This window comes from Phyllostomus hastatus, unplaced genomic scaffold, assembly GCF_019186645.2.
Source record: "Phyllostomus hastatus isolate PE091 unplaced genomic scaffold, TTU_PhHast_1.1 phas_scaffold_129, whole genome shotgun sequence".
NCBI classification, from domain to species: Eukaryota; Metazoa; Chordata; class Mammalia; order Chiroptera; family Phyllostomidae; genus Phyllostomus; species Phyllostomus hastatus.
Genome location: NW_025334009.1, coordinates 6044768 through 6072620, shown reverse-complemented (window position 1 = coordinate 6072620; position 27853 = coordinate 6044768). Strand labels below are relative to the sequence as shown.

The 27853-nt window shown below is 37.8% G+C and overlaps 1 protein-coding gene across 4 annotated transcripts in view; it reads right to left on the bottom strand.

The window, feature by feature from the left end:
* Positions 1–27853, bottom strand: part of SETD2 (SET domain containing 2, histone lysine methyltransferase) — a 96254-nt gene that overhangs the window by 10363 nt on the left and 58038 nt on the right. Inside the window, exons 12-16 of one of the 4 annotated variants that reach the window (XM_045856834.1) lie at positions 26619–27281; positions 9779–9827; positions 8576–8759; positions 4420–5089; positions 849–983 (exon numbers count right to left, since the gene is read on the bottom strand). In XM_045856834.1, coding sequence (XP_045712790.1) covers positions 849–983; positions 4420–5089; positions 8576–8759; positions 9779–9827; positions 26619–27281 — 1701 coding nt within the window. Of the gene's footprint in view, positions 1–848; positions 984–4419; positions 5090–8575; positions 8760–9778; positions 9828–23628; positions 23912–26618; positions 27282–27853 lie in introns of those variants that run through there. The other 3 variants (XR_006787781.1, XR_006787782.1, XR_006787783.1) reach the window with 3 other exon arrangements.

The window sequence follows — 27853 nt, the reverse complement described above, 5'->3', positions numbered from 1 at the left end:
TCTGATAAAAGGAATGCAATGTTATGGATGTATTAAAAATGCCTAGGAGGGCCCAACCCATAGCAAGCCCTGGGACTCCTGCTGAAAGAGCACAGCCTTCCTCCCAGCTGTTTCCCATGCAGTCTTTTTACTCCATCTCCACTTACTGCCCTGCCTGTCCACAGGCCATCACTCGCCAGAATGCTTGAAGAGCCTTCTTCAGAATTCTAAGTGTTCTAAGTTGCTATTCTGGATCATGCTATTCTCCTGTTTATTTTCTCAACTGCTTCCAAGACCAGCTTCCTATTGCCCATTTCATCCCCAAACAACACTTCATCAAAATTTCACCATACCCTCCTCCATATGGTGAATGCCGACAGCTTCCCTCAGTACACACCGCATGGCATGTGCAGTGAGGTGGAGCATTCAATCCTATGCTACACTAGTCCACGGAGTCCAGTATGGTACCATACAATATCATAAATAGTAACAGCTGGTCTAAAAACTTTTTCTTCAGAAATTCATTGCAAAGTATAAAAATACAAGGTCTGCTTAAATTACAAATAAAAAGGACCCTCAGAGCTAAACATGTGTCAATAACATAGCTGTAAATTCTGCAGAAGGTTGAGCAGCATTCCCTTAGGGTATACAGGGTATATAGGCACTTAATAAAATTGATGACTACAAAAATTAAAAACACAAAACAAAACAAAAACCACCCAGAGTGGGAAAAAAACACACACACAAACAAACAACAAAACCAAGCTAAACAATAACAACAACAAAAAAACCAAGCTAATACAAAAAGTAAACCTCTGAAGGTAAAGTTGGCAGCCAATGAGAATTTTATCAACCAAAAGATTTCTTACTGGCTGTAAGGGCTGAGGCTGCCCCGGTGCAACTATTGTCGTCACGGCTGCGGTCGGCTGCACCACCACTCCTGGTGGGTGAGCTGTGAAAATCTGTTGTCCCTGTATGTACTGAAGACTCGGCTGGGCATAACTCTAAAAGATAAAATGAAGACACTTAGTTATAATGTATACTTTTCTAGCTCTAATAAAGTCATAATTAATATCCAAGTTGGTATCATCTTTCACTTGGAGGTGTAGTGTTTGAAATTCAAACTGTCAAAAAGCAAAGGGAAAGTGAACGTTTTCAGAGTTCTGCAGTATCTATCCAAAACAGCTGACAATCACATGTCAATGCCAAAACCAACAGCAGCAACAAAAAGGGAAAACTGGTTTATATTCCCACTGAAATAATACGAAAGATGTACACACTTGTGAGACAGATCCAAATAGCATGTGTCTGTCAACTCTACATTTGCTGGGGATAATCTGTAGGAAACTGGCTCTCCCCTTTAAGCAACTTGAAATTACACAAAAGCTAACTTTGCAAACATAAATACTGTCTAGAAATGTCTTCAAAATGTGACCTGCAGTGGAATTACAAGAGAAAACTAAGGTCCAATATGTTGTAGAAGGGAAAACATAGTTGTTCGGCCCCCTCTTCTGGAGGGGAGGAAAATCACTATTACTTTATATCTGAGTCACTGGCTTACATTATAATGAGAAAAATTACAGTCTAACCACTCTTTTTTTGAAACTGATTTTAGAGAGAGGGAGGAAGCAGAAAGGGAGATGGAGAGAGAGAGAGGGAGAGACAGAGACACATCAATTTGCTGTTCCACTTACCTATGCATTCCTTGGTTGAATCTTGTATGTGCCCTGATCGGGGATCGTACCTGCAACCTTGATGTACTGGGATGCTGCTCTACTCAGCTGAGCTACCCGGCCAGCAGTCAGCACTCAATTTTTTGAGATGTGACTTATAGTATAACTTTGTAAGATCACTTACTAATGTCACAAGACCACTATAAATCATGTGACCTCAGTTAAAAGTTGAGCTTTTTGTCTAATAAGCTGCTGTGACAAAAAATGACATGGTCACCTTCTAACAACACATCTATTTCACATGTCAAAGAGACTGCATATGTACATACACACATTTATATCATATAATACTTCATTATCCAGGTTATAAACTCAGTAGCCCATCCTGTTATTGTTGATACTAGGCATGAATGACACAGACCTCAAGGCTTGCTCCTGGAGGTCAGGTCTTTAGGGTCAGAGAGAGATGACCCTGACTAGCTGCACTGCACAGCTCACTAATGTCAATACTCTCTATTATTATGTTTAAGTAATAATTAAAGTAATAATAATAAGTAAGTGTTTAAGTAAAACCCTTCAAGGTAACTGTGCTTTACGTCTATCATTATTAATATCCATTTCTCATGCAAACCTCAGCCACTCTGAGGCATTCTGCTCATGCTGCAGATGAGAAAATTAAAACTGAAGAAACTAAGTGCTTGTCTTCAGGACACACATTCGATGATGGGTTAGGACCTGACACACACACTAACACACTCTATGCTTCTCATCACCCACAGACCAACATCGTGTCCACTCAACTACCGTCACACGGAGGGAAGAACAGTCTGGGCCGTCCTAGCCCAGTCACCTACTGCTCGAGCACACACAGACTGGGTCAGAGTCAATAAATGACCTCTTGGTAGGAACAACTGGAAAACTGGAAACGAGTAAAACTGTGATGCTTGAGTCTCAAGGCTACACATCACCAACCCCTAGAGGAGTCTGCGGCTCACTGGGATGGACAAAAAGATTGTATTCTATAAGAACAACCGTATGTCCAGTGAGCTCTCTACTGAGGAGTCTCCAAGGGGTATCTTCCACTGTTGTTGCTTAGGCTCTAACATCTAGGTTAAGAACGTATTTCAGGAATATGAACGGGACAGGAGCAGGCTGTTTTTCTTTTATTAGTGATACACATTCTCAGGGAAAAACCCAAAAATAATGTCTTGGTCCAAGAAAGAATATGGCAGAATAGCAGCAGGAATTAGGACCTAAGAAATCTGTTTAAGATTCCTGAACATTCTGCAAAATCAATACCTAATAACCAATAACGAACATTTCTTTACTACCCTTATTTAGCACTATAACATTTATTTGAAGCCAAACATGGAAAAAAACCCACACAAACATAAAATGAAGTATAAAAATGTTCAGTGCAGTGCTATTTATGAAAAAGAACTTTCAACTTAAATGACTACTCCAGAAAAGTAGATAAAAAATGATGTTATAAGGAAGTAGGACATTATATAGCCATTAAAATGTACATGCATGTATGTATCTGTATGTATGTATACACACACAAAAACGCAGAATAATTTGGAAAAATGGTTAAGAACCCTGTTAGGTAGAAAAAGATGGGATAAAATTTTCAAGTCTTTAAGATTACAAATATATAATATATATAACTGTGGTTAAATAGATCATAAAAATGAAAGTAGTTAATACAGTTATGGTTTTAGGAATTAAAGCAGGACATTTTGTCCTGGCTTCTTGAACAAAATTTTGATACAGCTTTAGCGCAAAAATACTAACAGAGGTAAACATTACTGATCAACCCTGAGGAACGTGTGCAGGACACGTCTGCAGGGGTCTCTGCTGTCCACATTTCACCTTTAGGGGTGGTGAAGCGTGGTGGGGAAGACAGAAGCACAGGAATGTGGTGAGGATGATGCTTTCTTTACACCTTCTTCTTTTTCTTAAGCTTAAAATGTATCACTTTGTTTTATGGAAAAGAGGAACTTGATTAAAAAACAGAAAAAATACATTTTGAAACATAAAATCAGCACACTCTTAGCTTTTAAATTTAGCATTACTATTTCCTACCAGAGTAAAATCCTTAAGTTCAGTGCATCAGAGTCACTCTGGCAAACTTCATGATGATAAGCACGTAGGGTTATAAGAAATAATATGCAAGCTAACTAAGTCCAGAAGAAGAAAGGGCAAGCCATGTCCTAACTCAATTAACATGAGAGAGAGTTCTCCTTCGTAGGGATACAGAATAATAAATTTTATATAATTCACTGCCTACAAGCAAAAACGAAAGGAGTGATCCAAAAGTCATTCTCTCTCTCTCTCTTTTGCTTGGGGGAAGCCAGCTAGCATGCTGTAAGCAGCCCTATTGAGAGGCCCACGTGGAGGGAAGGAGCCCAGGCCTATTAACAACCGTGTAAGTGAGCTTGAAAGTGAAATCTTCCATCCCCTGTCTAGTCTTCGGATGACTACAGCTGTGGTTAATATAATTTCATGAAAGATTCTGAGCCGGAACCACCCGGCTGGAACCACCAGCCAAGCTGCTTCTGAATCCCTGACCCACGGCAACTATAAGACAGTAACTACTTGTTTGTTGTCTGAAGCTGCTAAGTTTTAGAGTAATTTGTTATACAACACACAACTTGTATTGATCAATACATAAAAGTGACAGAGGAGGACTTCCCGGTGCATCAGATTTAACATCCCGTAAATAAACTGAAGACAGACAGGAGAGGTTCCAAGATTACTTAGTTACCTGTACAATTGGTGGAGTTGTCTGTGAATACGGTGATGTCACACCATAGACGGTGGGACAAGTCTGTCCTTGATAATATATGGTCGCTTGAGACGGTGCAGGAGTAGAATACTGCTGCTGTACACTGACAGACTGTTGGTTTGAATCCCAGACACCATAATTCTGTCCCTGGACTGGGCCGGGGGCCGGCACTGGCAAGACGGTGACATTGGAGTCTTGGTGTACCACACTATCACTTTGGGCCACATACTGTGAACTGGAAACTTCCACAGGGGCTGTCACATGTGGCACCACTGGCACAGGTGGAGGGGCAGCAAGGGGTTCTGTAGAATGTCCCACCAAGGGCTGAGAATGATCATAAGGAGCAGGAGAACACACAGGGTCCATGCTGGGTGTGGGGAGGAGCACCTTTCCAGCATTAGGGTTGCTGGGATCCACATAGGCCTGCATGGGATAACCTGGTGGGTAGCCAGCAAAGGGGTGATGAGCGGCATTGTAGCCAAGAGAGTCGTAGGGCAGTGGAGATGTCATTCCCAGGTTCTGCATCTGCTGCTGCTGTTTCTGAGCCTCCCGCTGAGCCACCTCTTGCTCAAACAACTTGCGACGTTCCTCTGTAGAAAGTTTATTGCGGTCTTTTCGAACTTTCTTTTTAGAAGTTGGTGTATCATATCTAGAAATAAGATAATGAGAGCATCACAAAGAGCTGTTCCCTAAACTATAGACATAACCAAAGCACTAATAAGTGTTACATCGCTCAATGATAAATCACTATACCAACTCCAATTTGGCACTGGTTAAAAATCACACTCAAAATTGCTTAAAAAAGCCTTGCAGATGGAAGAGAAGTCCAAGGAAATAGATACCTAAATGAAAAGAATAATTTATTCTCAGATTCTAGCATTTCAAATTAAAGAAATATGTATCATCCTAAATAGATTCTTCTTTAAAGCTAGGGACAGATCTGGAACTACAAATTCTAAAATTAAAACAGAAACCAAAATATACTAATAAAACCTACAGAATCTGACATATGTCTGGCCACACACATTTATAACAAACACTAAACAAAGGATGAGCACACACACAGGAATGTATGGAAAATTAAATTCATACACTCTTCTCCATGCAACACCAAGTATAGTATCTTGCTGCTAAGCCTCATAGACAGTTTTGACAAGTATCCTCAGCAAGCCCACAATAAACCATCAGCTCCAACAATCTCTTAACAAGGAGAGAATTGAGGGCTTAAAAGATTCTGTTATGAAGTACTATAGTCTGAATCAAATTTCTGAGAAAGTGCTCTTAGTAAAACTTTTTAAAAATGACAATTTATTTCAAGATGTTTTGTTGCAAAGAACATCTACTGAAAGTTTTATGGATAAGGGCATAACTTTTTCCCAAGCAACAAAATATATATAGTTTAAAAACCTCTAAGCTGAACATTTCCTTTAAAGCACAGGTGGCAGACACAAGGTGACTCCACCTTGTCTTATCCGGCCCGGCACCTTGTTTCTACCCGGCCACAGCACCAAGCTCCTGCTTAACTGTTAGGGAGCAGTTGCATTTACACAGTCCTAACATTACATTCGGCCCTTTGAAGGCAGCCTCAAGGCTGATGAAGCCCCTGGTGAAAATGAGTCTGACACCCCTGCTTTAAAGTGTTAGGAGGACGGTAGTGTCCTTAGCTGCCTGGCAGAAACAAATGCAAAAAGTCTACGAAACAGAGTACCTTAAACCTGGGCCTCAATGGATCCCCACAGGTCAAGTTCTAATGGACATAATTTCATTAAAAAATAAAATTATGTAATATAAAATTATATACACATAAACAAATGTGAGGAAACAACCTACAAAGATTACTGATACTGGAGTTATCCAAAATAAAAGGAAATAAAAGCATGAGTAAAAAATCAATATCAAGATAAAAAATATACATATATTGGTGGCATTGCTAGCAAAATAATAAAAACAAGGTGTAAGGATTAAAAGGAAAAACAAATTCATATGATAAGGATTGTGACGGAGAGAAAAAAAGGGTACAAACCCTATACTCTCACCCCCACCCCAAAAAAACAGACTTTCATGTCTAAATCTCTGCTATGTATTTCTAGCAGGAGCTGACGCTGTCTGTGTAGCTGGAAAAGAGAGTCTGGCTGTCAGCAGGCCAGGCTAGAGAGGTACACTGGGGTGGCTCTCTCTGCCTTTGCTGCTGGTATAACCTCCTGCTTCTATTCATCTACAATGATCTTGCCTTCCAAGTCTCAGACATTAATGCTGGGGCCCATGGCAGCACAGAGGCAGCAGCAAAAAAAAAAAAACAAAAAACAACCCTATATTCTTGAAATAAGAGCTTTGTATGGTTACCAAATATAATAATATACAAAAGTCAAATGCATATCTAAACAATGGCAACAAAGTGAAAATCTAACAAAAATTAAGGTTCTCAGAAGTAAACAGACCACAAGACATATGTCTTTCTAGAGAAAACTATAAACCAAGAGATTAATGAAAACCTTCATCTTTGTTAAAAATATTGAAGACGACCTAACTAAACAGAGAATATTCAAATATTCAATTTGAATATCGGAATAGAAACACTGAAAATTTTTAAAGATGTCAAGTCTCCTCAAAAGCATCTCTTTGAGAGGGTGGAGGGTGGAGAAGGAATCTGACAAGCAGATCCTAAGGAGGAACAAACCTAAGACATGACCTCCAGAAGATCAAGTAGGGGTCTGCCCCACTAGCTATCCAGACAGTGTAAGCTAGAGTCACTACGAGCTCAGAAACATGTCCTCCCATACATGAAACCTGGAGAGAGGCTACACTGCAGATTAATGGAGAAAGGATGGGCTTCCAGGTACATGAAGCTGGGACAATTGGATATTCACTTAGAAAAAAAAATGAAACCAGATCCCTACTTTACAACACATACAAAAATTTTCAATGAATTAAGAACTCAAATCTCTCTCTTTTTAAAATCTCAGGCGTTTATTTCTTTAAGATTTTATTTATTTACTTTTAGAGAGACGGGAAGGGAGGGAGAAAGAGAGGGGAGAAACAATGATGTACAAGAGATACAGTGATTGCCTCTTGCATGCCCCCAACTGGGGACCTGGCCTGCAACCCAGGCATGAGTGCCCTGACTAGGAATGGAACTGGCGACCTTTCGGTTCGCAGGCCAGCACTCAGTCCGCTAAGCCACACCAGCCAGGGCTGAAATCTCTTAAAGAAAATAATATCATCACCACAAGTGTAGGAAAGAACTTCTTAAAACACAGCAAGTACTAACCATACAGGAAACACACAATACATATGATAGTCAATCAAACCTAATTAATAAATTCTGTATGTCAGCAGATACAGAATGAGTCAAAGCACAAGCCATAAACTAGAGAAAAAAAATACTTGCAAAAATTATCACCAAAACATAAATTTCTAGAATGTATATAAGAAACTCCTAAGACTCAAAAAGACAAATAATTTAATAACTGAACAACACATACAAAGATACTTCAGAGAAGAGGAAACAGAAATGGCCAATAAATATATGACAAGATATCTAATCTGTTTAGTAACTAGATGAATGCAAATTAAAATCACAATGAGTTACTGTTACATACTCAGCCCCAAACTAAATATTCTGACAACTACTATATGAATGTAAATTTAAAATTTAAAAAGAACTTCTGTGGAATAAATGTTTTCTAGTGCCTAATAGATGACTATGTGGCCCCCTTCCCTACTAGCATGACGAAGACAGGCTCTGACACAGGGACCAATCAGCATTTCGACTGCCATGGCACAAGAGTCACTAGAAAACAAAGTTCTGACTTTAGAAGAATTGCCATATCTTTGAAGGGTTATCTCCACCAACCTCCACACCCCATTAAAGAACAAATCTTTGGCTTCTCAAATAAATAGTGTTCATTAAACATTATCAAGTAGAAACCATTCCAGTACCAAAAATCTATTATTAGTCTTCACAGCTAATATTAATATCAAAAGAAACTGTCTCAGTATTTATTGGTAAAGTTTTATACTCACTCATCAAGAGAATACTTCCTCCAAAAGCCCGTGGTGTCCAAAGTCAGAAGTTCGTGCCTTGAGCACGCTCTGACTTGCTCAGGGAAGAGAGTAACTCACACAAGCCACTTACCTGTCATCTGGCCTTTTTGTCCCTCGCTCGTACGCAGAGGAAGGTGGTGAGAGGGAGCCCCTTCGTTTCCTCTTCTCTTTGTTTTGAGTTTGTTTGTCTGGGTCTCTCTCTCTGGACCTGTTAGGAGTCTTTGGGGTAGCTGTTTGTTCTCTGAAGCCAACAGCATCCCTTCCTCGTTCCGTTACTAAGGGAAAAGGGTTGTTTAAAAACATTTACTTGGTAAAATTTTCACCAACATGACATTTTCTACATCAACTGTTAATCAAATTTCTGTGCAACAAATGGATCTATGGACTCCTCCTCCCTTGTATTCCAGCCCTGAGTTTGGATGAGACACATCCAAAGGTCTCATGCTCCAAGGCCTTGAGTGTGAGTGTAATCCACTGCCTGAAAGCCTCTTCCACGAACGCTCTTTTCTAACCTTCCCTCAAGTGTCAGCCCAAGCCCTCAACATTTTACAAAAATTCTGTGCAACACAACATGCAAGACATTCCCATTCCCTCTAGCAAGGCAGTCTGCTTGGCAGTTCAAAATGTAAAAGTCTCATACTGCCCCTGTAGCTCTGCATATTTACAATTTGCGAGCTACTCATAGAAACCTCAACATGAAATGTCTCTTTAAATTAAAAAAAAAAATTAGACTTTTTTTTTTTAACTAATAAAAGACTCTTTTTATTTGCTTCGTTACTCAAGAAGGGAGAGCTTTTTGTCCTGGCTGGGTTGCTCAGTTGGTTAGAGTGTCAACACAGACACCAAAAGGCTGCAGGTTCAATCTCCAGTCAGGACACATATCTAGGTTGTGGGTTTGACCCCTGGTCAGGAGGGGTATATGGGAGGTAACTGATCAATGTTTCTCTTTCTCTCTCTCTCTCTCTCTAAAAGCAATAAATATATCCTTTAGGAGTGTAGGTTTTAGAATGTTTACTCTAGAGGAACAAGTGAATGGAAGAAAAGTTACTGAAGGCCATGACTTCAAGGAAACCAACAACAAAGACAGTATAAAGAGACACCTCCTTTGGTAAAAATTCTTTAAGAAAGCATAAAAATACAAGTTTTTGAACCTTTACACCAAATATTTCACTTACCTAATTATACGTTGTCTGGTTTCAAAAACAAAATAGCTCAAGTTCTTATCAGTTACCTCTGCATATTTCCAAAATTATATTTGTAAAGCTACATACATAGAGTATCACTGAATACCTACTTGTATTCTCCTTTTCAGTTTGACTTTTCTTTGGAATTCGATATACCTCCTGCAAAAAATAAACCAAAAGAACAAGGGTTGTTAGCATGGAGTGGAAGTGGTGATTGCTTTGAAGCTGAGCGATTTCACAAAGCAACAAAAAAATGAGAAGGAACAGGGTGGTATTTAATTCTTTTCCAAAATTTAAGTGGCATCTGGCTTTAAATAAGAATATATCCCAGTCCCTTAAAAACAAGTAAAAATATACAGCACAAGTAAAAACATCTTGACATCCACAAGGCTTGTATGATCTCATTAGTGAAGCAGCAGTCTAAGTAACTGGGCTATACATTTCTAACATGAATATACTTCCTGATAATTTGTGTATGCTTTCTGCACATAAAATTCAGTCATCTATAGTTCCTTTATCGAGATTATTCATAAGAACAACTCCAACATCTCACTCACTACCTCTCCATAAAGAGAAGAAAAGGTTAGTAGCAACTCAGCTATACAAAAAGATACTTCAGAAAAATTATGTGTGTGAAGACAATTCCTGCTAGCAGCACCTTTCTATAAATGTACAACCAACTTGGCTAACAGACAAACGTGGTATCTACTTTCATACTGCTGTCATTTTTTAAAAGGGAAGATAAACATTTGATCATTGTTGCTCTTGAAATAGCATCTAATACTGTACCAAAATTATTCCTGAGAAATGTAAAGTGTGTTTTAGGCCCTGGGGCACCTTTCTTGCTGCATAAATCTAAGGCCTAGAACCAGTTCTGTTCCCATGTAGTCCCTCACTGTCGTGGTCCTTCAAGTCGCTCTTGGGCACAACACTTCCTACCTTATTAAATGGACAAATGACAAACCCACACATTATCAATGGTACATCATGATACCTCCCTTTAGAGTAACCTCACAATATTGAGCATACCTGTATGACCTGGTAATCCCACTTTGAAAGGAACTGCACTCAAAAAATCAAAGAACTCCTCCTCCCACAGTCTTGTTGACTCTAGCAAATTCATAGAAAATAAGAAATAACCCATATGGCACACAAGTGGGACAGGGTCAAGATGTAATATTCAGTTGCCATTAAAAATGACAAATGTGGATCACAAAGAATTAGAATATATGAATGCTGTTTTTTTATTGTATTTTTTAAAGATTTTATTTATTTATTTTTAGAGAGGAGAAGGAAGAGAGAAACAGAGGGACAGAAACATCGATGTGTGAGAGAAACACAGATTGGTTTGCCTCTTACATGCCTGCAACCGGGGACCCAGCCCACAATCCAGGCATGTGCCTTGGCTGGGAAGTGAACCAGTGACCTTTCAGTTCACAGGCCAGCACTCAATCCACCGAGCCACACCAGGCAGGACTGAATGCAGATTTAAAAAAAAATAATCCTACAACATACAGAATGTGGTTAAAATCATTAACCTTGAAAGGAGCACCATTTGGGGGACTTACGTACAAATGTAGTAGCTTTGCCCGTCCCCTCCTAGGCTGTCTTTCCCCTGTACGACTTCCACTACAGTGGGGATTCTCAATTCTGGCTGCATAATTAGACCATTCCGGGGAACTTTTATTGAATCTAAAATTCTGAGCATGGGTCCTAGGCATCTGTATTTTTAAGAAACCCCCAGGTGACCCTGGATGCCCAGAGAAGACTGAGAACCACTGAAATACTGGCTTCTTTTAGCAGCCCTTACTCACTACTCACAAGGACAACCTGAGAGACAGAACTAGGCATATGCACGCCTGTCCTCAGCTCAGAGCACGGCGGGCCTCCTCTTGGGCTGCTTTCGAGTGGAGAGAGGGTGTATTCCAATCTGCCCCTCTGAGGGACGCCTGCAGTTGGCTAGCAGTCAGTGTCCACCTGTAAACTCAGGAATAAAGGCAGGAAGGACAGAGCTGGTACTCTTAGCTGTGTCTGGTTCCTCCTGTCTGCTTCTCAGAGGGGTTACCAAACTTAGGGAACAGTAATAAAGTGACTCACCAGCACCCACCCACACTACGGGAAGAAAACAGGTACTCTGCAAACTAGGCACTCCAAAAGATAACATGTTCATTCATGAAAGGTGAACAGAACAGATGGAACAAGGGATGTCTGTGTCGACTAAGAATTATACAATTTTAACCTGCCTAGCTTCTTTTGTATAAGGTCTTGGCATTATAAGTATTCATTACAAATACTTACAGTAATTTATTACACAGACTTCAAGTTGGGGACCCATTCTGTGGTGGCTGTTAAGTACCAGAGGAAATATTTCTCAAAGATGCATTCTTAATTCCATTCAAAAGTTCTGAACTACTGCTAAGTAGAAAATGTATTTTGATGTTCACAGAATGGATGACTAGTGGCCAAGAGCGACTGACTGTTAGTGTGTGCCTAACACCACGGAGAACGAATTCTATCAATATACACCTAAGCACTTAGAGCTACTAACTTGACCCTCCTCTACATATACTCGAAACCGCATACAAAACTTAAGCTGGAAACTCAGATTTACTTTGAAGCCCTGAAAATACAACTAAATGTTTCCAAAGTCCCACAATACTGAAAACTGAGAAGGAAGCAGCCATGTGAAGATTACTGTACCGCTTTTTAAGATCATTCCATCTTGTGAATAAGTAGCAAGAGTGTTAGCCTACATGATATGGAAGTCTGTTTGGAATAATGTCATTCCCACAGGCTGAGTTGGCTTAATTTACATTAACCCTTTACACGTAAAATCACTTTACTTAGTTAAAAATTCTACTCAGGAGACCGGCATATTATGAAAGAACACTGAACTGTGAGTCAGGGAACCTGGGTTCTAGGACTAATCCTGCCCTCTGAGGGTCCTAAAAGAATATGGTTTCCAACTCCAACTAGCATTCTATTTTATTAAAAAATTTATTTATATTTTTTAGAGAGGAAGGGAGGGAGGAAGTGAGAGAAACATCTATGTGCAAGAGATACATCAATTGGTTGCCTCTCGCACACCCCCAACTGGAGACCTGGCCCACAACCCAAGTATGTGCCCTGACTGGGAATCGAACCAGTGACCTTTCAGTTCACAGGCAGGCACTCAATTCACTGAGCCACACCAGCCAGGGCCAACTAATATTCTTTACACATCTCTCTGTTTTCTTTCTTTTGTGTCTAGGTGCCGCTACCAAATAACATACACACTCATACATTCAAGCCACAATTCTTCAGGGCCACGATTATCTCAGGCTTTACTATGTTTCTAGCACCAAGAATAGTGCTGGGCACATAACACTCAATTACTGTTGAATGGACCAACAAGTGAAATTCTACCTCCAATTTGTAGAAATCAACCATATATTGCTAAATAAACTCAAAGTACTATATACATCATGCTTTTTATCACTAACCCTATACTATCACCGTCTTTTATCCCTGGTTAAAAGCATTATTTACAGGCCTCACCACATAACCACAAACATTGCATATTTCTAGGCTCAGACAAATAAGTGTGCCTCTGCAACATTTTAAACTCTTTTCAATGCTTAGAACTGTCTACCCTTGGCCAATCAGTCTTCTTCAGCAGAAGGCTCAAAAACCAACCTTCAGATACTATCTGATAACAGTGAGTCATGGAGAAGCTCATGCACCATCAATGTACCCAATATTCCTTTAATAAAAATGTTTAAATGTAGGTGGTGATGTTATTTGTGGAACTATGATTTGCTCATTTATATAACCACTTGAGTAACAACTATGTGTGAAAAGCAGGTATGAAGGGCCTCCTATGTTTTGGACGCTGGAGATGCACTGTACCTCTTGCCAAGGGTTCACAGACGAGTAATAATCACGGATAACGCTTCCTATTGTGTGCCACATCCTGTAACTGCATTCTTATGTACTCTTGAACTGCTAAAAAGGGTATTACTGCTATATCTACAGTAATACAAAATAGGCTCAGAGGGGTTAACTATTCCAAGGTCATACATACTGTGACAAAGTGAGTTACATACTGCACCCAGAGTCCAAGCTTAGGTTTGCCTCTGTATAAAGCACAAACTCTTAACCACTATTACTATTACCTCAAGAGAAAGTAAACATACACTATCTTATGATAGGTATACATGAAATGTAAGTAAAAAACAGAGGGATATTAAAACTGGTTTGGGCCTTAAGAAAGAAGACTGGGAAAAGCATCCTGAAGGAAACAGACATCTGACTTGTCTTGAAGGACGACTAAGAGTTATACAAAGAGAGAAAGAGGTGGAAAATACAAACATGGAAGACTGAACACAAATGTTTATTCCAAGTTTATCCCTAAGTCCCAAAAAATGACAGAAGAATAAAAATGATATAAACTCGTCTATAGTATCTTTTCTTTCTAAGAATATTAATTATGTGGTACTAAGTGTGTATATATAAATATTTTATTCTATTCCATGCACCTTCTTGTTTTTTCTTGATGATTCATACACAGAAAAAAATCCCACATCCATGAAATAAGATGCTCTTAAAAAAAAAAAAGACACCAAGAAAAAGAATAAATTCTTGGTAAGTAAAACTATGACAGAAAAAAAAAGGGTTGAGTGTCTCCCAGAAAGCAAGGGGAAAAGAGTCAAGAAGGAAAATGGGGAATTACAAAAAAAGAATTAGAAGGTAAGTGCTAGAAGTGTACATGTAGCGGCAGCTATGCCAGAAAGCAAGGAGAGAAGAAACTGAGGAGAGAAATGATCAAAAAATAACACAAGAACATTTTTTAGAACTGAGAGATAAGAGCCACCACATGGAAAGGGCTCAAGTACCTACCACAGCAAAGGAACTGAAATGGCATCAGACTTTAGTCACAATTTAAGCTAGATAATGATACAATGATATCTTGAACACTTTAAAGGAAAATTTCTTTCTTAATGATAATTATAGGATCTGCCAAGCAAGCAAGAATAGAATAAAGGCATTTTTCAGATCCACAAGGTCTCAATTTTATCTACCAGAAGAGAATGCTGAAGACCAAGACTCAAGGGTCTCAGATTCGAGATTCTAAAGCCTGCCTCACACATCTCATAAACTGCCTGCAGTGTATATTGTGCCGTACTGGGTACTTAAGACCTAAAGGTTTCTGAAAGAGTGGTAGAAAAGCTTTGGAAAGTATTGTAAGTGAATTATCCAGCATTTAGAATATGATACAGGTTTATATTAATACATGTATGTATATAAATTCAACAACTGGGCACTCAATATAGATTGTGTACTGAATCTTTACTTTTGTGCAAATGACCAGAAGATAGTGGTTATTTTTGTAAAAAAACACCTGCAAAAAATATGAAAATATATCACTCAAACCCGTTACAATTTTGAAAAAAAGTTGTCTTCCAACAATACTGTGCCTAACAGGAAAGTTTAGTTATCTGGAAAAAAAAAAAAAGTTTTTGAGCAATTGCTATAATCAGCAATTTTTTACATTAAACGGGGTGGATGTTCTTAATATAATAAAGCTGTTAACAGAAATGTACATCTGAAGATGAAGAACCAGCTTGTAATAGAAAAATATTATGAGTTTGAAGGGCAAGTGGAAGAGAGAAACCACATAAAGTTAAAAACATAAATTTGAAATTTAGGAAATAAGCTAAGACAATAGATCCACCACTTGGGATAATCTTATTAGAAACAGTAACTTATGTTGTGACACTGTAAAGACTGGGAGGCTGTCAAGACAGAAAGTGTATAAAGAAAAAACAGGCCGATTTGAAAGAAAATGAAACACTTGTTAGCATTCCCACTTCTGGGTAAATATCCAAAGGAAATGAAAACAGGATATCAAAGAGACACCTGCGCTCTCAACTTCTTTCCAATATTACTTGCAATAGCCAAGATATGGGAGCAACCTGTCAACAGCTGAATGGCTAAAAAAGATGTGTTATATATATATATATATACAATGAAATATTATTTAATCATGAGAAAGGACAGCTTGCTATTTGTGACAACATGGATGGACCCTGAGAATATTAAGCTAAGTAAAATAAATCAAACAGAGAAAGACAAATACTCTATGATATCACTTACATATGGAATCTAAAAAAGCCAAACCGGTAGAAATAAGAAATAGTGGCTATTAGGGCGCTAGGAGGTAGGGTGGGGAAAGGTGAGGTGATAGTCAAAGAGTACAAATTTCAAGATGTAAGATGAGAAAGTTCTGAGAAACTAATATACAGCATGGTGAATAGTTAAAAATACTGTATTTATGTATTTTTATGTATGTATTATATAATTGACAGGTGCCAAGAGAACAGATCTTAAATGTTCTCTCCACAAAAAAAGAAACAATAATTATATGATATAATACAGATATTACTAACACTATGGTGGTAATTAGTTTGTAATATATAACTGTATCAATATCAAATCAACATATTGTATACCTTAAGCTTATGCAATATGTCAATTGTATCACAATAAAGCTGGGAAAATGTAGATACTAAAACAAAAAACTTTTAGTTCAAGAAATGTTATACAGCTACGATTCTGATGTTTTTGTCTTTATTATATATGAATCATAATTCCCCAAAGCAGTTAGATTGTGTTTAAAGTTATAGTAGCCCTGGGTGTTGTGGCTCAGTGTCAGGCTGTGAACCAAAAGGTCACCGGTTCGATTCCCAGTTAGGGCACAAGCCTGGGTTGTGAGTCAGATCCCCAGGTGGGGGCATGGGAGAGGCAACCGATTGGTGCATCTCTCATCAGTGCATCTCTCCCTCTCCCTCTAAAAATAAACAAACAAAATCTTAAAAAAAATAAAGTTATAGTAAACAGAATCTTCTATTAAAAAAGATTCTCTTTTAATTACAGTTTTAAAAATAATACCCATTTTTGGTTAAAAAGCACTTGAGCAAGTCACCTACTAGGTCATTAAGCAGGCCTAAACTGGAATGTTTTCATCCAACAGTCCCAAAAAGTGCTCATTGGAAGTTTGTTGGCAACGCATTGCAGCACATTTTTAACATGTCCCGAATGAACTGCTAGAAATAGGTTATAAAAATAGGATCAAACAAAATTACAAAACAGGATTTTATAAAAAATACTTTTTCTGAAAGGATAAAAATTTAACACTACGGTAGACTGCTCTTGAGCTAATGAGAGTGTAATTAATTTTTTACCTTTTATTATGTATATATCAGATTATCTATAATATGGTAACATTTACTTTTTAAAACTAAGTCTAGATTATTTCATTTTCCTTGTTGGCAAGTACAGATCAAACTGAGTATGTGCCAATCAAACCATTTCTCCTATTTCCCTAAAATGACAGCAAGACTAAGAACAAAAAAGACTGTGAGCGAGCTGCTACTTTCACATCTGGAAGAAGCAGAAGAGCAGGAGGGAACAGAAAGATAGAAAATTTGAAAGAAGAGTTATGAAATATGAAGACCAAAAGTTCAAGAGCCAACTTCAGGAAAAGGAGTCCTCAGAGAAAAGGAACTATTTTAAAAAATAACGAAGATGAGCTCAGTTGGTTAGAGAGCTGTCCAGATATGGCAAGGTTGCAGGTTTGACCTCTGATCCGGGCATGTACAAGAATCGACGAAGGATGTATAAATAAGTTGAACAACTAATCAATGTTTCTCTCTCTCTAATGAATAAAAAATTAAAAACAACAAAAAAAGAACTTTCCAGACCTAAAAAGATGTAAAAATACTTCTCATTAAACAGGCTAAGAGAGTCAAACAGAAAGCGAAGAAACTATGACCCAGCATGTCTGTAACTGGGATTATATGCACACCCCCGCCCCCCAAACTCTGCTATTGGCACACACAGGGAAGTGTAAAAAATGTTCATCACCACCATGTGTATTGTGGGAGAGAGTTAATGGCTATCTGAGTACCCATCACTAGGAAAAGGATGAATAAAATGTAGGTGCACACCACAAAATGAAACACAGAAATCAGACAAAAAAGGACTAGAAATAATACAAAACATAATAGATGCATCTTAAAAACAAAGTATTGAAATTTTTAAAAAAGCAATGAGATAACATAGTACCACTTAGATATGCTAAAAATACATGGAGGAAAAGTTATTTAACAAAATCCAACATACCTTAATGATAAAAATACTCAACAAACCAGGAATAGAAGGGAAGTTTCCCAACCTGATTAAGGGCATCTATGAAGAACCCACAACTAACATCACACTTCAGGACGAAAGTCTGAAAGCTTTCTCCCTCGACTCAGAGCAAGACACAGATGCCCCTTTCACTATTTCTGTTCAACACTGTATTGAAAGTGTTAGCCAGGGCAATGAGGCAAGAAAAGGAAATAAAGGACATCTGAATTGCAAAGAAAAAAGTAAAACTATCTCACTTTGCAACGGAAATGATCTTGTATGCAAAAAATCTTAAAGACCCCCCTCCCCAACACACACACACACAAACCCTATCGAAGAGCTCACCAAAACTGCAGGACACAAGACCAACAAACACACAAAATAATTTATGGATACTGGCAATGAACAAGTCAAAAATGAAATCGAGAAAATAATCACATTATTATGTTAGCATAAAAAGTTAAACACTGAGGAATAAAAGTTTTAACCAAGGAAGAGCAAGGCTAGGGCACTAAAAATCACAAAACACTGGTTCCAAGAAATTAAAGAAGCTTCCCCTGAGGAGACACTCTCCTAACTTCAGAGAGTTGGGCTCTCAAGAAACCAAAGGTAGTGAGAGTCAGTTTCAGTTTCAACCTTATTTGAGAAGGTTCTCGTATTTATGGACCTCTTGCCCCAGAAAGCCCCACAGTTTTGCATCTTTTCATGGGCTTCTGAAAACGCCCTGATGTTCAACCATGAATCATAGGTTGAAAGCTCTGCAGCACTAAGGGAAAAAAGGTACTTGAACAAAACATTAAAATGACAGTTTCTATCATTTCAGAATGAATTTGGATTTATTTATTATAGCTTTAAAATCAACAGCAGATTAAGATAAATCTGAAAAGTATTCACCATAATTCCATGATTTCCCTAACAATATAGAAATCACCATTTGTTGGATCAGAAAAAGGAGTGGAAAGAATATAGGATTTAAATCAAAAGACCTGAGTCCATTTTTATTTCTGTCACTTAAAAGCTAAATTACAACCTCATGAACTTGTTTGCATTCACAGCTGATGAAAACAGGACCCCAGTGCCCTAGGGAAGCTCAAATGACCAACAGAGAAGCAGTCTCTGCTTTTACGCAATGTACAATTATGAAATGTCTGCTGTAACTGGGAAGGATGTTATGGGAACAGACAGAAAAGGCAGAATACTTTGTCTTGGAGGACTGGAAAGGGCTTTCTTGGAGAAAGGAGAAGAGACATCTAAACAAACAAAACAGTGTTCTCAGGAATGAGTAGGTTTACGTGTGTGTATGAACATTAGTAGCGCAGCCCCACTGACAGGCCAGAAGGGCTTGAGGTAAGAAGACATAAATAAACGAGACCAGGCTACGTCATGACACGTACACCTGGTTAAGAAAAGACGAACTTAATTTTAATAGTGTAATGAGGAACCATTTAAAAGTTTTAAATAGGACAATGACAGGAACACACCTGCATCTTCCAAAAGACGACTCTGGCTACTAAGTATAGCACAGACCGTTGGGGGCACACAGTCATTCACTATAGTAGGTAACTTATTGTTATAACCATTACTGTGAAGATGAAATAATATAAAAGTAACTTATGGTCCATGCCCTTGAAGATCTCACGGGCCAGTGAGGGGAAACTAGAATTTACACAAGCAATTTAAGTAATCTGTTAAGATTACTTCCACTGTATAGAAACACAGAAAAGGACAGAGCACTAAAAAGGAGGAACTGCAACTGTAACTGAATAAAGGAATATTAAAAAAAGATAACAAAGAAAGGATATTCTAAGTAAAGAGAACAGCATATACAAGGACATGAAAAGGTTAACATACGGTAGAGCAAAAGTAGGTTTATGGTTGTTCGTAACAACCATAGAATAAATAGAAAAATAATAGAATAATAAATAATAATACAAGAATAAAGTGTTGTGCATACTCAGAACCATAAACCTACTTTTGCTCCACCCTCCATATAAATAAACAGCCTAATCTGACTCATGAACTTAGTGTTTAAATGAAATTATTGAACAAGAAGGTTAGATAAACATAGAAGTACCACCCCTACTTATTTAGCTCCTCATACACTTAAAGGCATTGTTATTTTAATAATGGTAGTCTGTGTGATGCCATTAAGAGATTCTGATTGTTGATCACATAAGTGTTTTTTAAAGATAACAATGTAGCATAACAAAACATAATATAAATGGGGAAAACAATGGGAGCAAGAAATACAAATAGGAGGCTGTTAAAATAGTCTAAGCAAGAAATGACAAGACCCTGAATTAAAGTGGCAAAATGGAGACCCATTTCGCAAGTAGAACAAAAGAAATCTCAGGTGCCCTAAGAAATGCCACCTTTTAAGGGATAGGCAGAATAGAACATTAATGAGAGTCATAGAAGGAAATTCAAGAAAGGGTGTGGTGTCACATTAACAGAAGGAAAAGGTAAGAGAAATGAGAGGGTAAGCACTTCATGAGTACACACGTTCATTCACATACATACAGAAATACTCATATGTATGTATTTTTTACAGTCTGCTGACAGCTCCTACAAGTGATGCCCTAGTAGCAATGACTTCATCTAAAGCCTGGATCTTGGTTTCTAAATGTTGTTTCCCACCACAAGGAACCAGAGCTTCTTAGAGAAATGGCTGATTTCAGGGCTGGGTAAGGGGAAGTATAAGATGAGCCTGAAAGAGCATATTAAAAAAATAATGGAGCTCTGGCTGGTGTGGCCCAATGAATTGAAACCAGCCTGTGAACCACAAGGTCACTGGTTTGATTCCCAGTCAGGGCATATGCCTGGGCTGCAGGCCAGGTGCAGGGCTGGGGGCATGCAAGAGGCAGTCAACTGATGTTTCCCTCTAATACGGATGTTTCCCTCCCTTTCTTTCTCCCTTCCTTCCCCTCTCTCTGAAATTAAAAATCTTTTAAAAAATACATACATACAATGTAGATGTCAAAAACAAATGGAAGGGATCTTATAGAATATCTCAATGCCCAAATAAGGGACAATTTCATGTAAGCACTGAATAATGGAATTAATGAATCATAATTCATTGAATAAAAACAATAATCCAGCCCTGGCTGGCGGTAGCTCAATGGATTGAGCGCGGGCTGTGAACCAAAGTGTCACAGGTTCGATTCCCAGTCAGGGCACATGCCTGGGTTGCAGACCATGACCCCCAGCAACCGCACATTGATGTTTCTCTCTCTCTATCTCCCTTCCTTCCCTCTCTAAAAATAAATAAAATTTAAAAAACAAAAACAAAAAACAATAATCCATGATTCTAAACTGATATAAATCAATGAATAAAAAACTAAATGGATAAGCAGGGAAAGCTCTTATTTATGAAAGAATGGCAGCCAAAAGACACAGAAGGAAAGGAATGATGGATTAGAAACCATCTGGCAACCATTATAGTTATGTGATTCAGGCAAATTCACTGTATGTTGAAACTAAGGGATAAATCTGATGGAAAAACAGGATACTTATGTATTTCCAAAAGTGCTTTTCCCTTTAGAAAGGGAAAAACAGTAACTTTACATTGGAGAAACCTGGTGGACACCACCTTAACTAAGTAATCAAAGTTGATGATGCCAAAAATGGAACAAATCAACATTATGTGAAGAATACCACTGTAATATTCCTAACCAAAACTGTATAACCTAAATCCAAATAAAAGAAAACCTGGTGAGCCAAAATTAAGAAATATTCTAAGAAATTCAAAAGTATTTAAAAATGTGAAGTTTATAAAAGCTAAGAAAGACTGAGGAACTATTCCAGATTAAAGGATTATTAAAGCAATACAATTCAAGGAAACTCTTGCTCTCAGGTTACAGTCTGGAATAGAAAAAAAATTTTTTGCCAGAGGGAACATTATATGCACAAATAGCAAAATTTGAATGAAATCTGTTGATTAAATAGTATTGTCACTGTAATTTATTGATTTTGATATATCTACTTAAGTCATGTGGAAGAAAGTCCTTGTTTTTATGAAATACCCTTGTATACACTGAAATACTAAGGTCAGCAGGCGTCTTATCTAACTTACTCTTTAAAAAAAAGTTTTAAAATTTTAGGAAAAATGATATGGCAAATTTGGTAAAATGTTTAAGTTGAGGGATCTGGGTCAAGTGCTTAAAAATATTTTAGACTGATTTTTTCTACATTTATCACTAAAATGTGTATTACTTGCAGAATACATACACAAGAGTATGCTTGCAGTTTTCTGGTATGTCTAAAATTATTTTAAAATTTTAAGAAGGATAATTTGTATTTTAAAATTGTGATTGCATATAAAACTACATTATGACAACTTATCTATATTAAAAAATTTCTCATTTCCAACTAACTTGATCATGGTCGTGAGAGAAAAACAAAATTCCTTCAAGGTCTCTTCTAGCCCAGTAATGTATATATTCTCCCACTTCTCTGATAGCCTTACATCCAAATAAAGTAATTTTCCCTAAATAGCCATTTAAAAAAAAAAAGCTAACTTCATGCCCTATAAAACCATGATCATTATGTCTTTAGGGAAACAGAGTTAAGAGGTCACCCAAAAGAACTATCAAAATGACTTAGCTCAGTATTAGAATGTTTAGATAAGCCAAACCCTGTACTTTACTGTTTAGATCAGGTGCTGGCCAACTTGCTCTGTAAAGGACAGGACAGCAGATATTTTAGGCCTTGTGGGTCATCCAGTCTCTGAAGCAATTACTCAACTCTACCGCTGCAGTACAAAAGCAGCTGTAGACAGTATGTAAATAAACAAATGTGGCTGTGTTAAAAAAAATTTATTTACAAAAATAAGCCGTGCTGCACATGTGGGCAACCCATGACTTATATTCAAGTATTTATCCAATGAGAACAAAAGGGACTACTAATAAGTTTAAGGCCACATTTGCCATTTACCAAGGACATAAAAAAACTTCAATGTTCTTGGGGAGTGATTCCAAATTTTAAAGAAAAGGATAACCAATATTGATCTTTATGGCACAGAATTCTCTCTAAGGATTTTGAAATTTATTACAGAAATCCAGGGGCCATAATTTCACATAAAATATGAGTTACAGATCACATTTCCAAGCAGTGATTCAAAACTCTTCAGTTAGGTCACTCAACACTTTATTTCTGTAGAGTTTAATGCTCAACTTTCTAAAAAAATAATGTTTGTTGCCTTAAAGATAATGTCTGGAGAGAAAGATAAGAATAAGAATGGTCATTAAGAAGAATCCAGCTTATTACATGTACAGAATGTTGTCCCTAAATCATCTAATTCAGGTGTAACTATAACTGCCTGGAATTCATTATAAAGAGAGATGCACATCCTATAACCTAAGTGTCTACAAGACAGGCTCTGGAATCACTAGCCATCACAATCTCTTGGGTGTTTAATTACAACTGAAACTGCGAAATTCACAGTGACCTTACCTCTTTCTCTCATGATCCAAATGAATGAAGATTTTCCAGTCAAGTATAATTAATCACCACTCATAACCAGCGGTTTTGCCCTGTTGAGGTCTAGGGTATATTTTCAGCATGAAGGGTGATGTACAACAATTCCTTTTCCAAACAGAAATATATGCACATGTCCCTGCTGAAAATGTAGCCCAGGAAATTTGCTTGTGAAAGTGAAGACATGCTCATGTGTAGCAATGTGCTAGGTGTTGTTTCTTGTTTTGGTCTGATTTATGAGTCAAAATGTGTAAGCCTTGTGGAGCCAAGGCAAGGCAGTGGTCCTGTGTGTAGAGGTATAGAAAAAGTAGCTCACTTAATCCTTTCTTGCCAGGAGTCGGGATTTTCCCAGAACGACATCCATTGTCGGCAATGGACGCACCAAAATAACGCCGGCGCCAGTGAGTTAACCACCTCTGTCCTCTTTTCACCTATTATATTTTTCATGCATCATCCAACTTCCCAACCATCTTCCTGTTTCTTCACAGAATGCACTCTAGGATCTTGTTTTTCTTCAGCACGGAGTTGAAAATGGAGTTGAGAAAAGGAGACACATGGTCAGCTGGTGATGTTAACAAGCTCCTTGCTGCCCTGAGAAGCTAGATGGAAATGGTTCAAGTTACAAGAGGGATCATCATCAGATCTGGGAGGACAAAGAGTAATTCATGAAGCTTCATTCCCTTCCCTCCCACCCTTTTTCATTTACTGATGATCCCCATAGTCTGCCTTCACAGCACAGTAAAGATTAAGGAATCTGAAGCAACCTCGTTCAGTCCTTCACTCCATCCAGTGTGCAGAAAGGCCAACTGGAACAAATGTCCAGCAACATTACAGTGGCCCCAAAAGGTCAGGGAAGCTTGGAGTGGCTAACATAACCACAATCTTAGATCAATGTTTTGGGTTTTTTTTTTTTTTTTCCTTCAGGGAGCTTTCATTTTGATCTCTGCATACAGAGGAGGCACAGTGATGACAAAATGACTTCCCAAGGTCAGATCAATGTTTTTTAGTATGATCTCAGAATTAACTTCAGCAACTAACAGTGCTTGGCAACAGGTGCTAAGATTGGGTGAATAAGACATTTTCTTTCCCCGCCAATGTTTACTTGAACTCATAGGTGGAAGTCAGACAGAAGTAGTTAACTCTTTCAATGCCGGATAGTATGGATACACTGTATAGTAATCACATCATGTCAATGTGTTTCTCTTTATAAAACGTTCAAATTATGGATTCCTAAATTCAGAGTTCTTGTTAGATGCTAGCTAAAGTATTTTTTTAAGGAAAACCATAATCATAGTTTTGAAATTAGAACCATTTAAATGTTAATAGAACAGATGAATTAAAAACCCCAGCACCAATGTGTAACAAAACATCACAGTTAAGCAAAAACATTTCTCAGTAATATAATTCTAGATGGGTAATGATTCCAGAGCAAAGTAAAGTTCGAAGAAAGAGGACTTTATTCAATGGCTTCCTTAATGCTAAGAATCAGGATAAACCCAAAGTATACAGAGTAAGAAGGATATATTTTAAGTATGAATAAAATTTTAAACTTCAAATCAAGAGGACCATCAAACTACATAGTACTGTGCAACTGCTTTAATCTTTCACACAGAAATAGGGAGGATAACAAGCAGGGGAAGAAATAATTTTGTAGGACTCAAGAATAATTCATTCCATTACAATTACAATAAAAAACTAGCACATAAACAAAAACATTCACTTTCTCCAGAGTTTAAAAAGAGACAGGGTTTTAAAGAATTATGATGATTGTCTTTTATTTTTTTTAATTATGTCAACCAGAGACTTCTCAGGTAAAAGTGAAACACTAGGTCTGTAACTCCACTCTCTCTATATAAAATTATAAGGGCTTTTCTAGTCCACCTGTGTACTTGTCTCCATTTCCACCTTCTGTAATGAGCCAACCACAGTACAGGATCTCCTAGCAGTCTCTAAACATGAGAGACTTCTTCCAGGGAAGAATAAGGCAGGCCTTAAATAAAGGTCCACCCAAGTGACTGACCCAGCATCTCTCTCCCTTAATTGCAATTCCAGGTCCTACAGTTCACATGTTGTGTCATAGGCAGATTTACTTTAAGTCCTTCCTTTTAGATTTATGAAAAGGTCAAACCTCACTAAGGCTTAGTAAGGCTGAGTTTAATGCTGAACTGTAAGTGATGAAAAAGCAGCACATGTAACAGCTCAAGTGGACAAATGAGTGAAACCACACCATACTTAAGAAGGGTCTCAACACAGCAAATTGCAAATGCCAAAAATAAGCACAGTGCACAAACAACCAACTACTCCTTTTGCTCAGTGTTAAGGCCAGTTCCACAGGGGTCAAATCACAGGGTTTAACAGGTGAACTTTGTAGTCATAATTGGGGATAGGAGTATTCAGGTATCCATCTTGCTGCAAATAAATCTGTACTGCTGGTTTATCTGGTTGATTCACTTCTGGCAGAAGAGAGGAGGAACAGAAAAATAGAAGCTAGAAATGTAACCTGTTCCCATAGGATCCTCAAGACCTGGATCCCAGATCCAGATCGCTTACAGCAGGAATGTGCCACATCTCTCCTAGGCTCATCCTGATACTCACTGCTGTGTTTATCCAAGAGCCAGGCGGGGTTTTCTGCAAAACAAACCCTGCACACCTGGCTACCTTCTTTAAGAAGCGACTATGTACACATTAGTCCTAAGGGTCCCACATCTCTCTATTTTCCCTCTAGATAGCATCTTTTGTGGAAAGAAATGGGCATTTAAAGATAGATCTATTTTGGACACAGTATTGGAACTGAATACCAACTACCTACATATAAAGTCGTTCTGCTGGAATAGAAATTTACATCAAATCATTTTTGCTGAAAAGATGCTACACTACCTTGATTTTCCAATTAGTTTTTTATTTTAAATTAATTTTCAGTTAATTCAATATATTAATTTCCAATTTAAACATTTATTTTTTTTCTTAGGTAGACTCTTACACAGAATCTCCAAATGGAGAATCATGCAACTGTTACACAAAGAATTTTTTGCTTTTGTTTTCAATGTAAAGAGCACTACAATAACTAAATTCCCTGTTGTGACACACTTTTCTAAATGAGGAAAAGGGACGTTTGCATATTAGTTTGGCTGGTATATCTCTTGCCAAGGTTTAAAGATGTTTGAGACATTTATAATTACCTGATAGTAAGATACTATTACGTTTTTCAATGTATAGCTAGAAAAGTAGATAATTCGACTTAAAGTTTATGCAACTCTAAACCTGAGTAATTCAGATTAAAGTGAAAAAAAAAAAATGTTTTCTTACCTTTAGGTCTTTCCAACTGTCCAGGAGCTTGGTGGCCAAATCACTTATATCTACTGTTTTATCTGTCGGTTCCTGGCTCCTCTCACTCTCCACATCTGACACACCCTCCTCTTCATCTTGGGATGGAGTTTCCTCGGCAATATGTTCTTCTAGTTTTGTGCCGTTGCTCGCTTTAGGCTCTATTTCAATGTCAGCCTCTGGTTCAGACGTGGGTGGCTTACTGGCCTCCACGGCAATTTCACTTTCAACTTTAGACTCAGGCAGCTGTTGTGTGAGTAGCTGTTGTGACTGTAACTCTTCCTCTTCTTCTACAGGGACGTTTTCTAACTGGTCAAGGTCCTCTTTGCCATCTTTGCCTTCTAGCTCACTGATAGCATCAGAGATTGCACTGTCCATGCTATTTTCATTTATAATTTTAAGTCTGCGAAACATGAGCTTCTTGGGGGTGTCTGTGTCACCTTCAGTGCTCAGCTTGGTGGAAGGATCAGGTGTGTTGAGTGGTGTGTGAGCCCGTGACGTATTCTCACTAGAATACCCATCTCCTTCACTCAATGGAGGAACAGCAGTCTTGGTCTGAGACCAACGTTGAATAATTGGAAGTACTTTGCTTTCCTCCAACATATTTTTAGTAGGAATAGGTAAGTGTTCCAAAGTCTTTATAATCTGATTAAACACAACAACAACAACAACAACAAAAAATCACTTTGTACAGATGACTTTTCAAACCTCTGGATGGGGGTAAAATCATTTCTGCAGGAGCAGTAGGGTTTGTGTTACTGTCTTATTACATTAAGACATAAGTTTCTATAACCCCAAAAGGATTTAAGTGTCATATTATTATTTTTCTATAGAAGAGAAAGAAAAATTTTAATAAGACTCAACAGCAAGAATAATAGGTTACTGCTCACAACATTATATAGGCAGGACTGATTAATATTAACATTCCCCACCAGTTTTCAAACCTGGGTAGATTTTTAAAAATATATATATTATTAGACCTTACCTAGGGGATCTTTTTCTAAAAAGTTTCCCAAGTGACTGTTACAGGCATGGGAACTATGCAACAACATATATTTAAATGATGTCTCACATACACACACAAAAATGCATATATTTACTTACCTCTTCGGACCCTTTCATAAATATCTGTCTAGCAAAGACTCTCTCTTTATTCAGAAATAATCAACCCTCCCACTCTAAAACCCAAGAATTTCTTCCAAAGTACACCCCGCAAT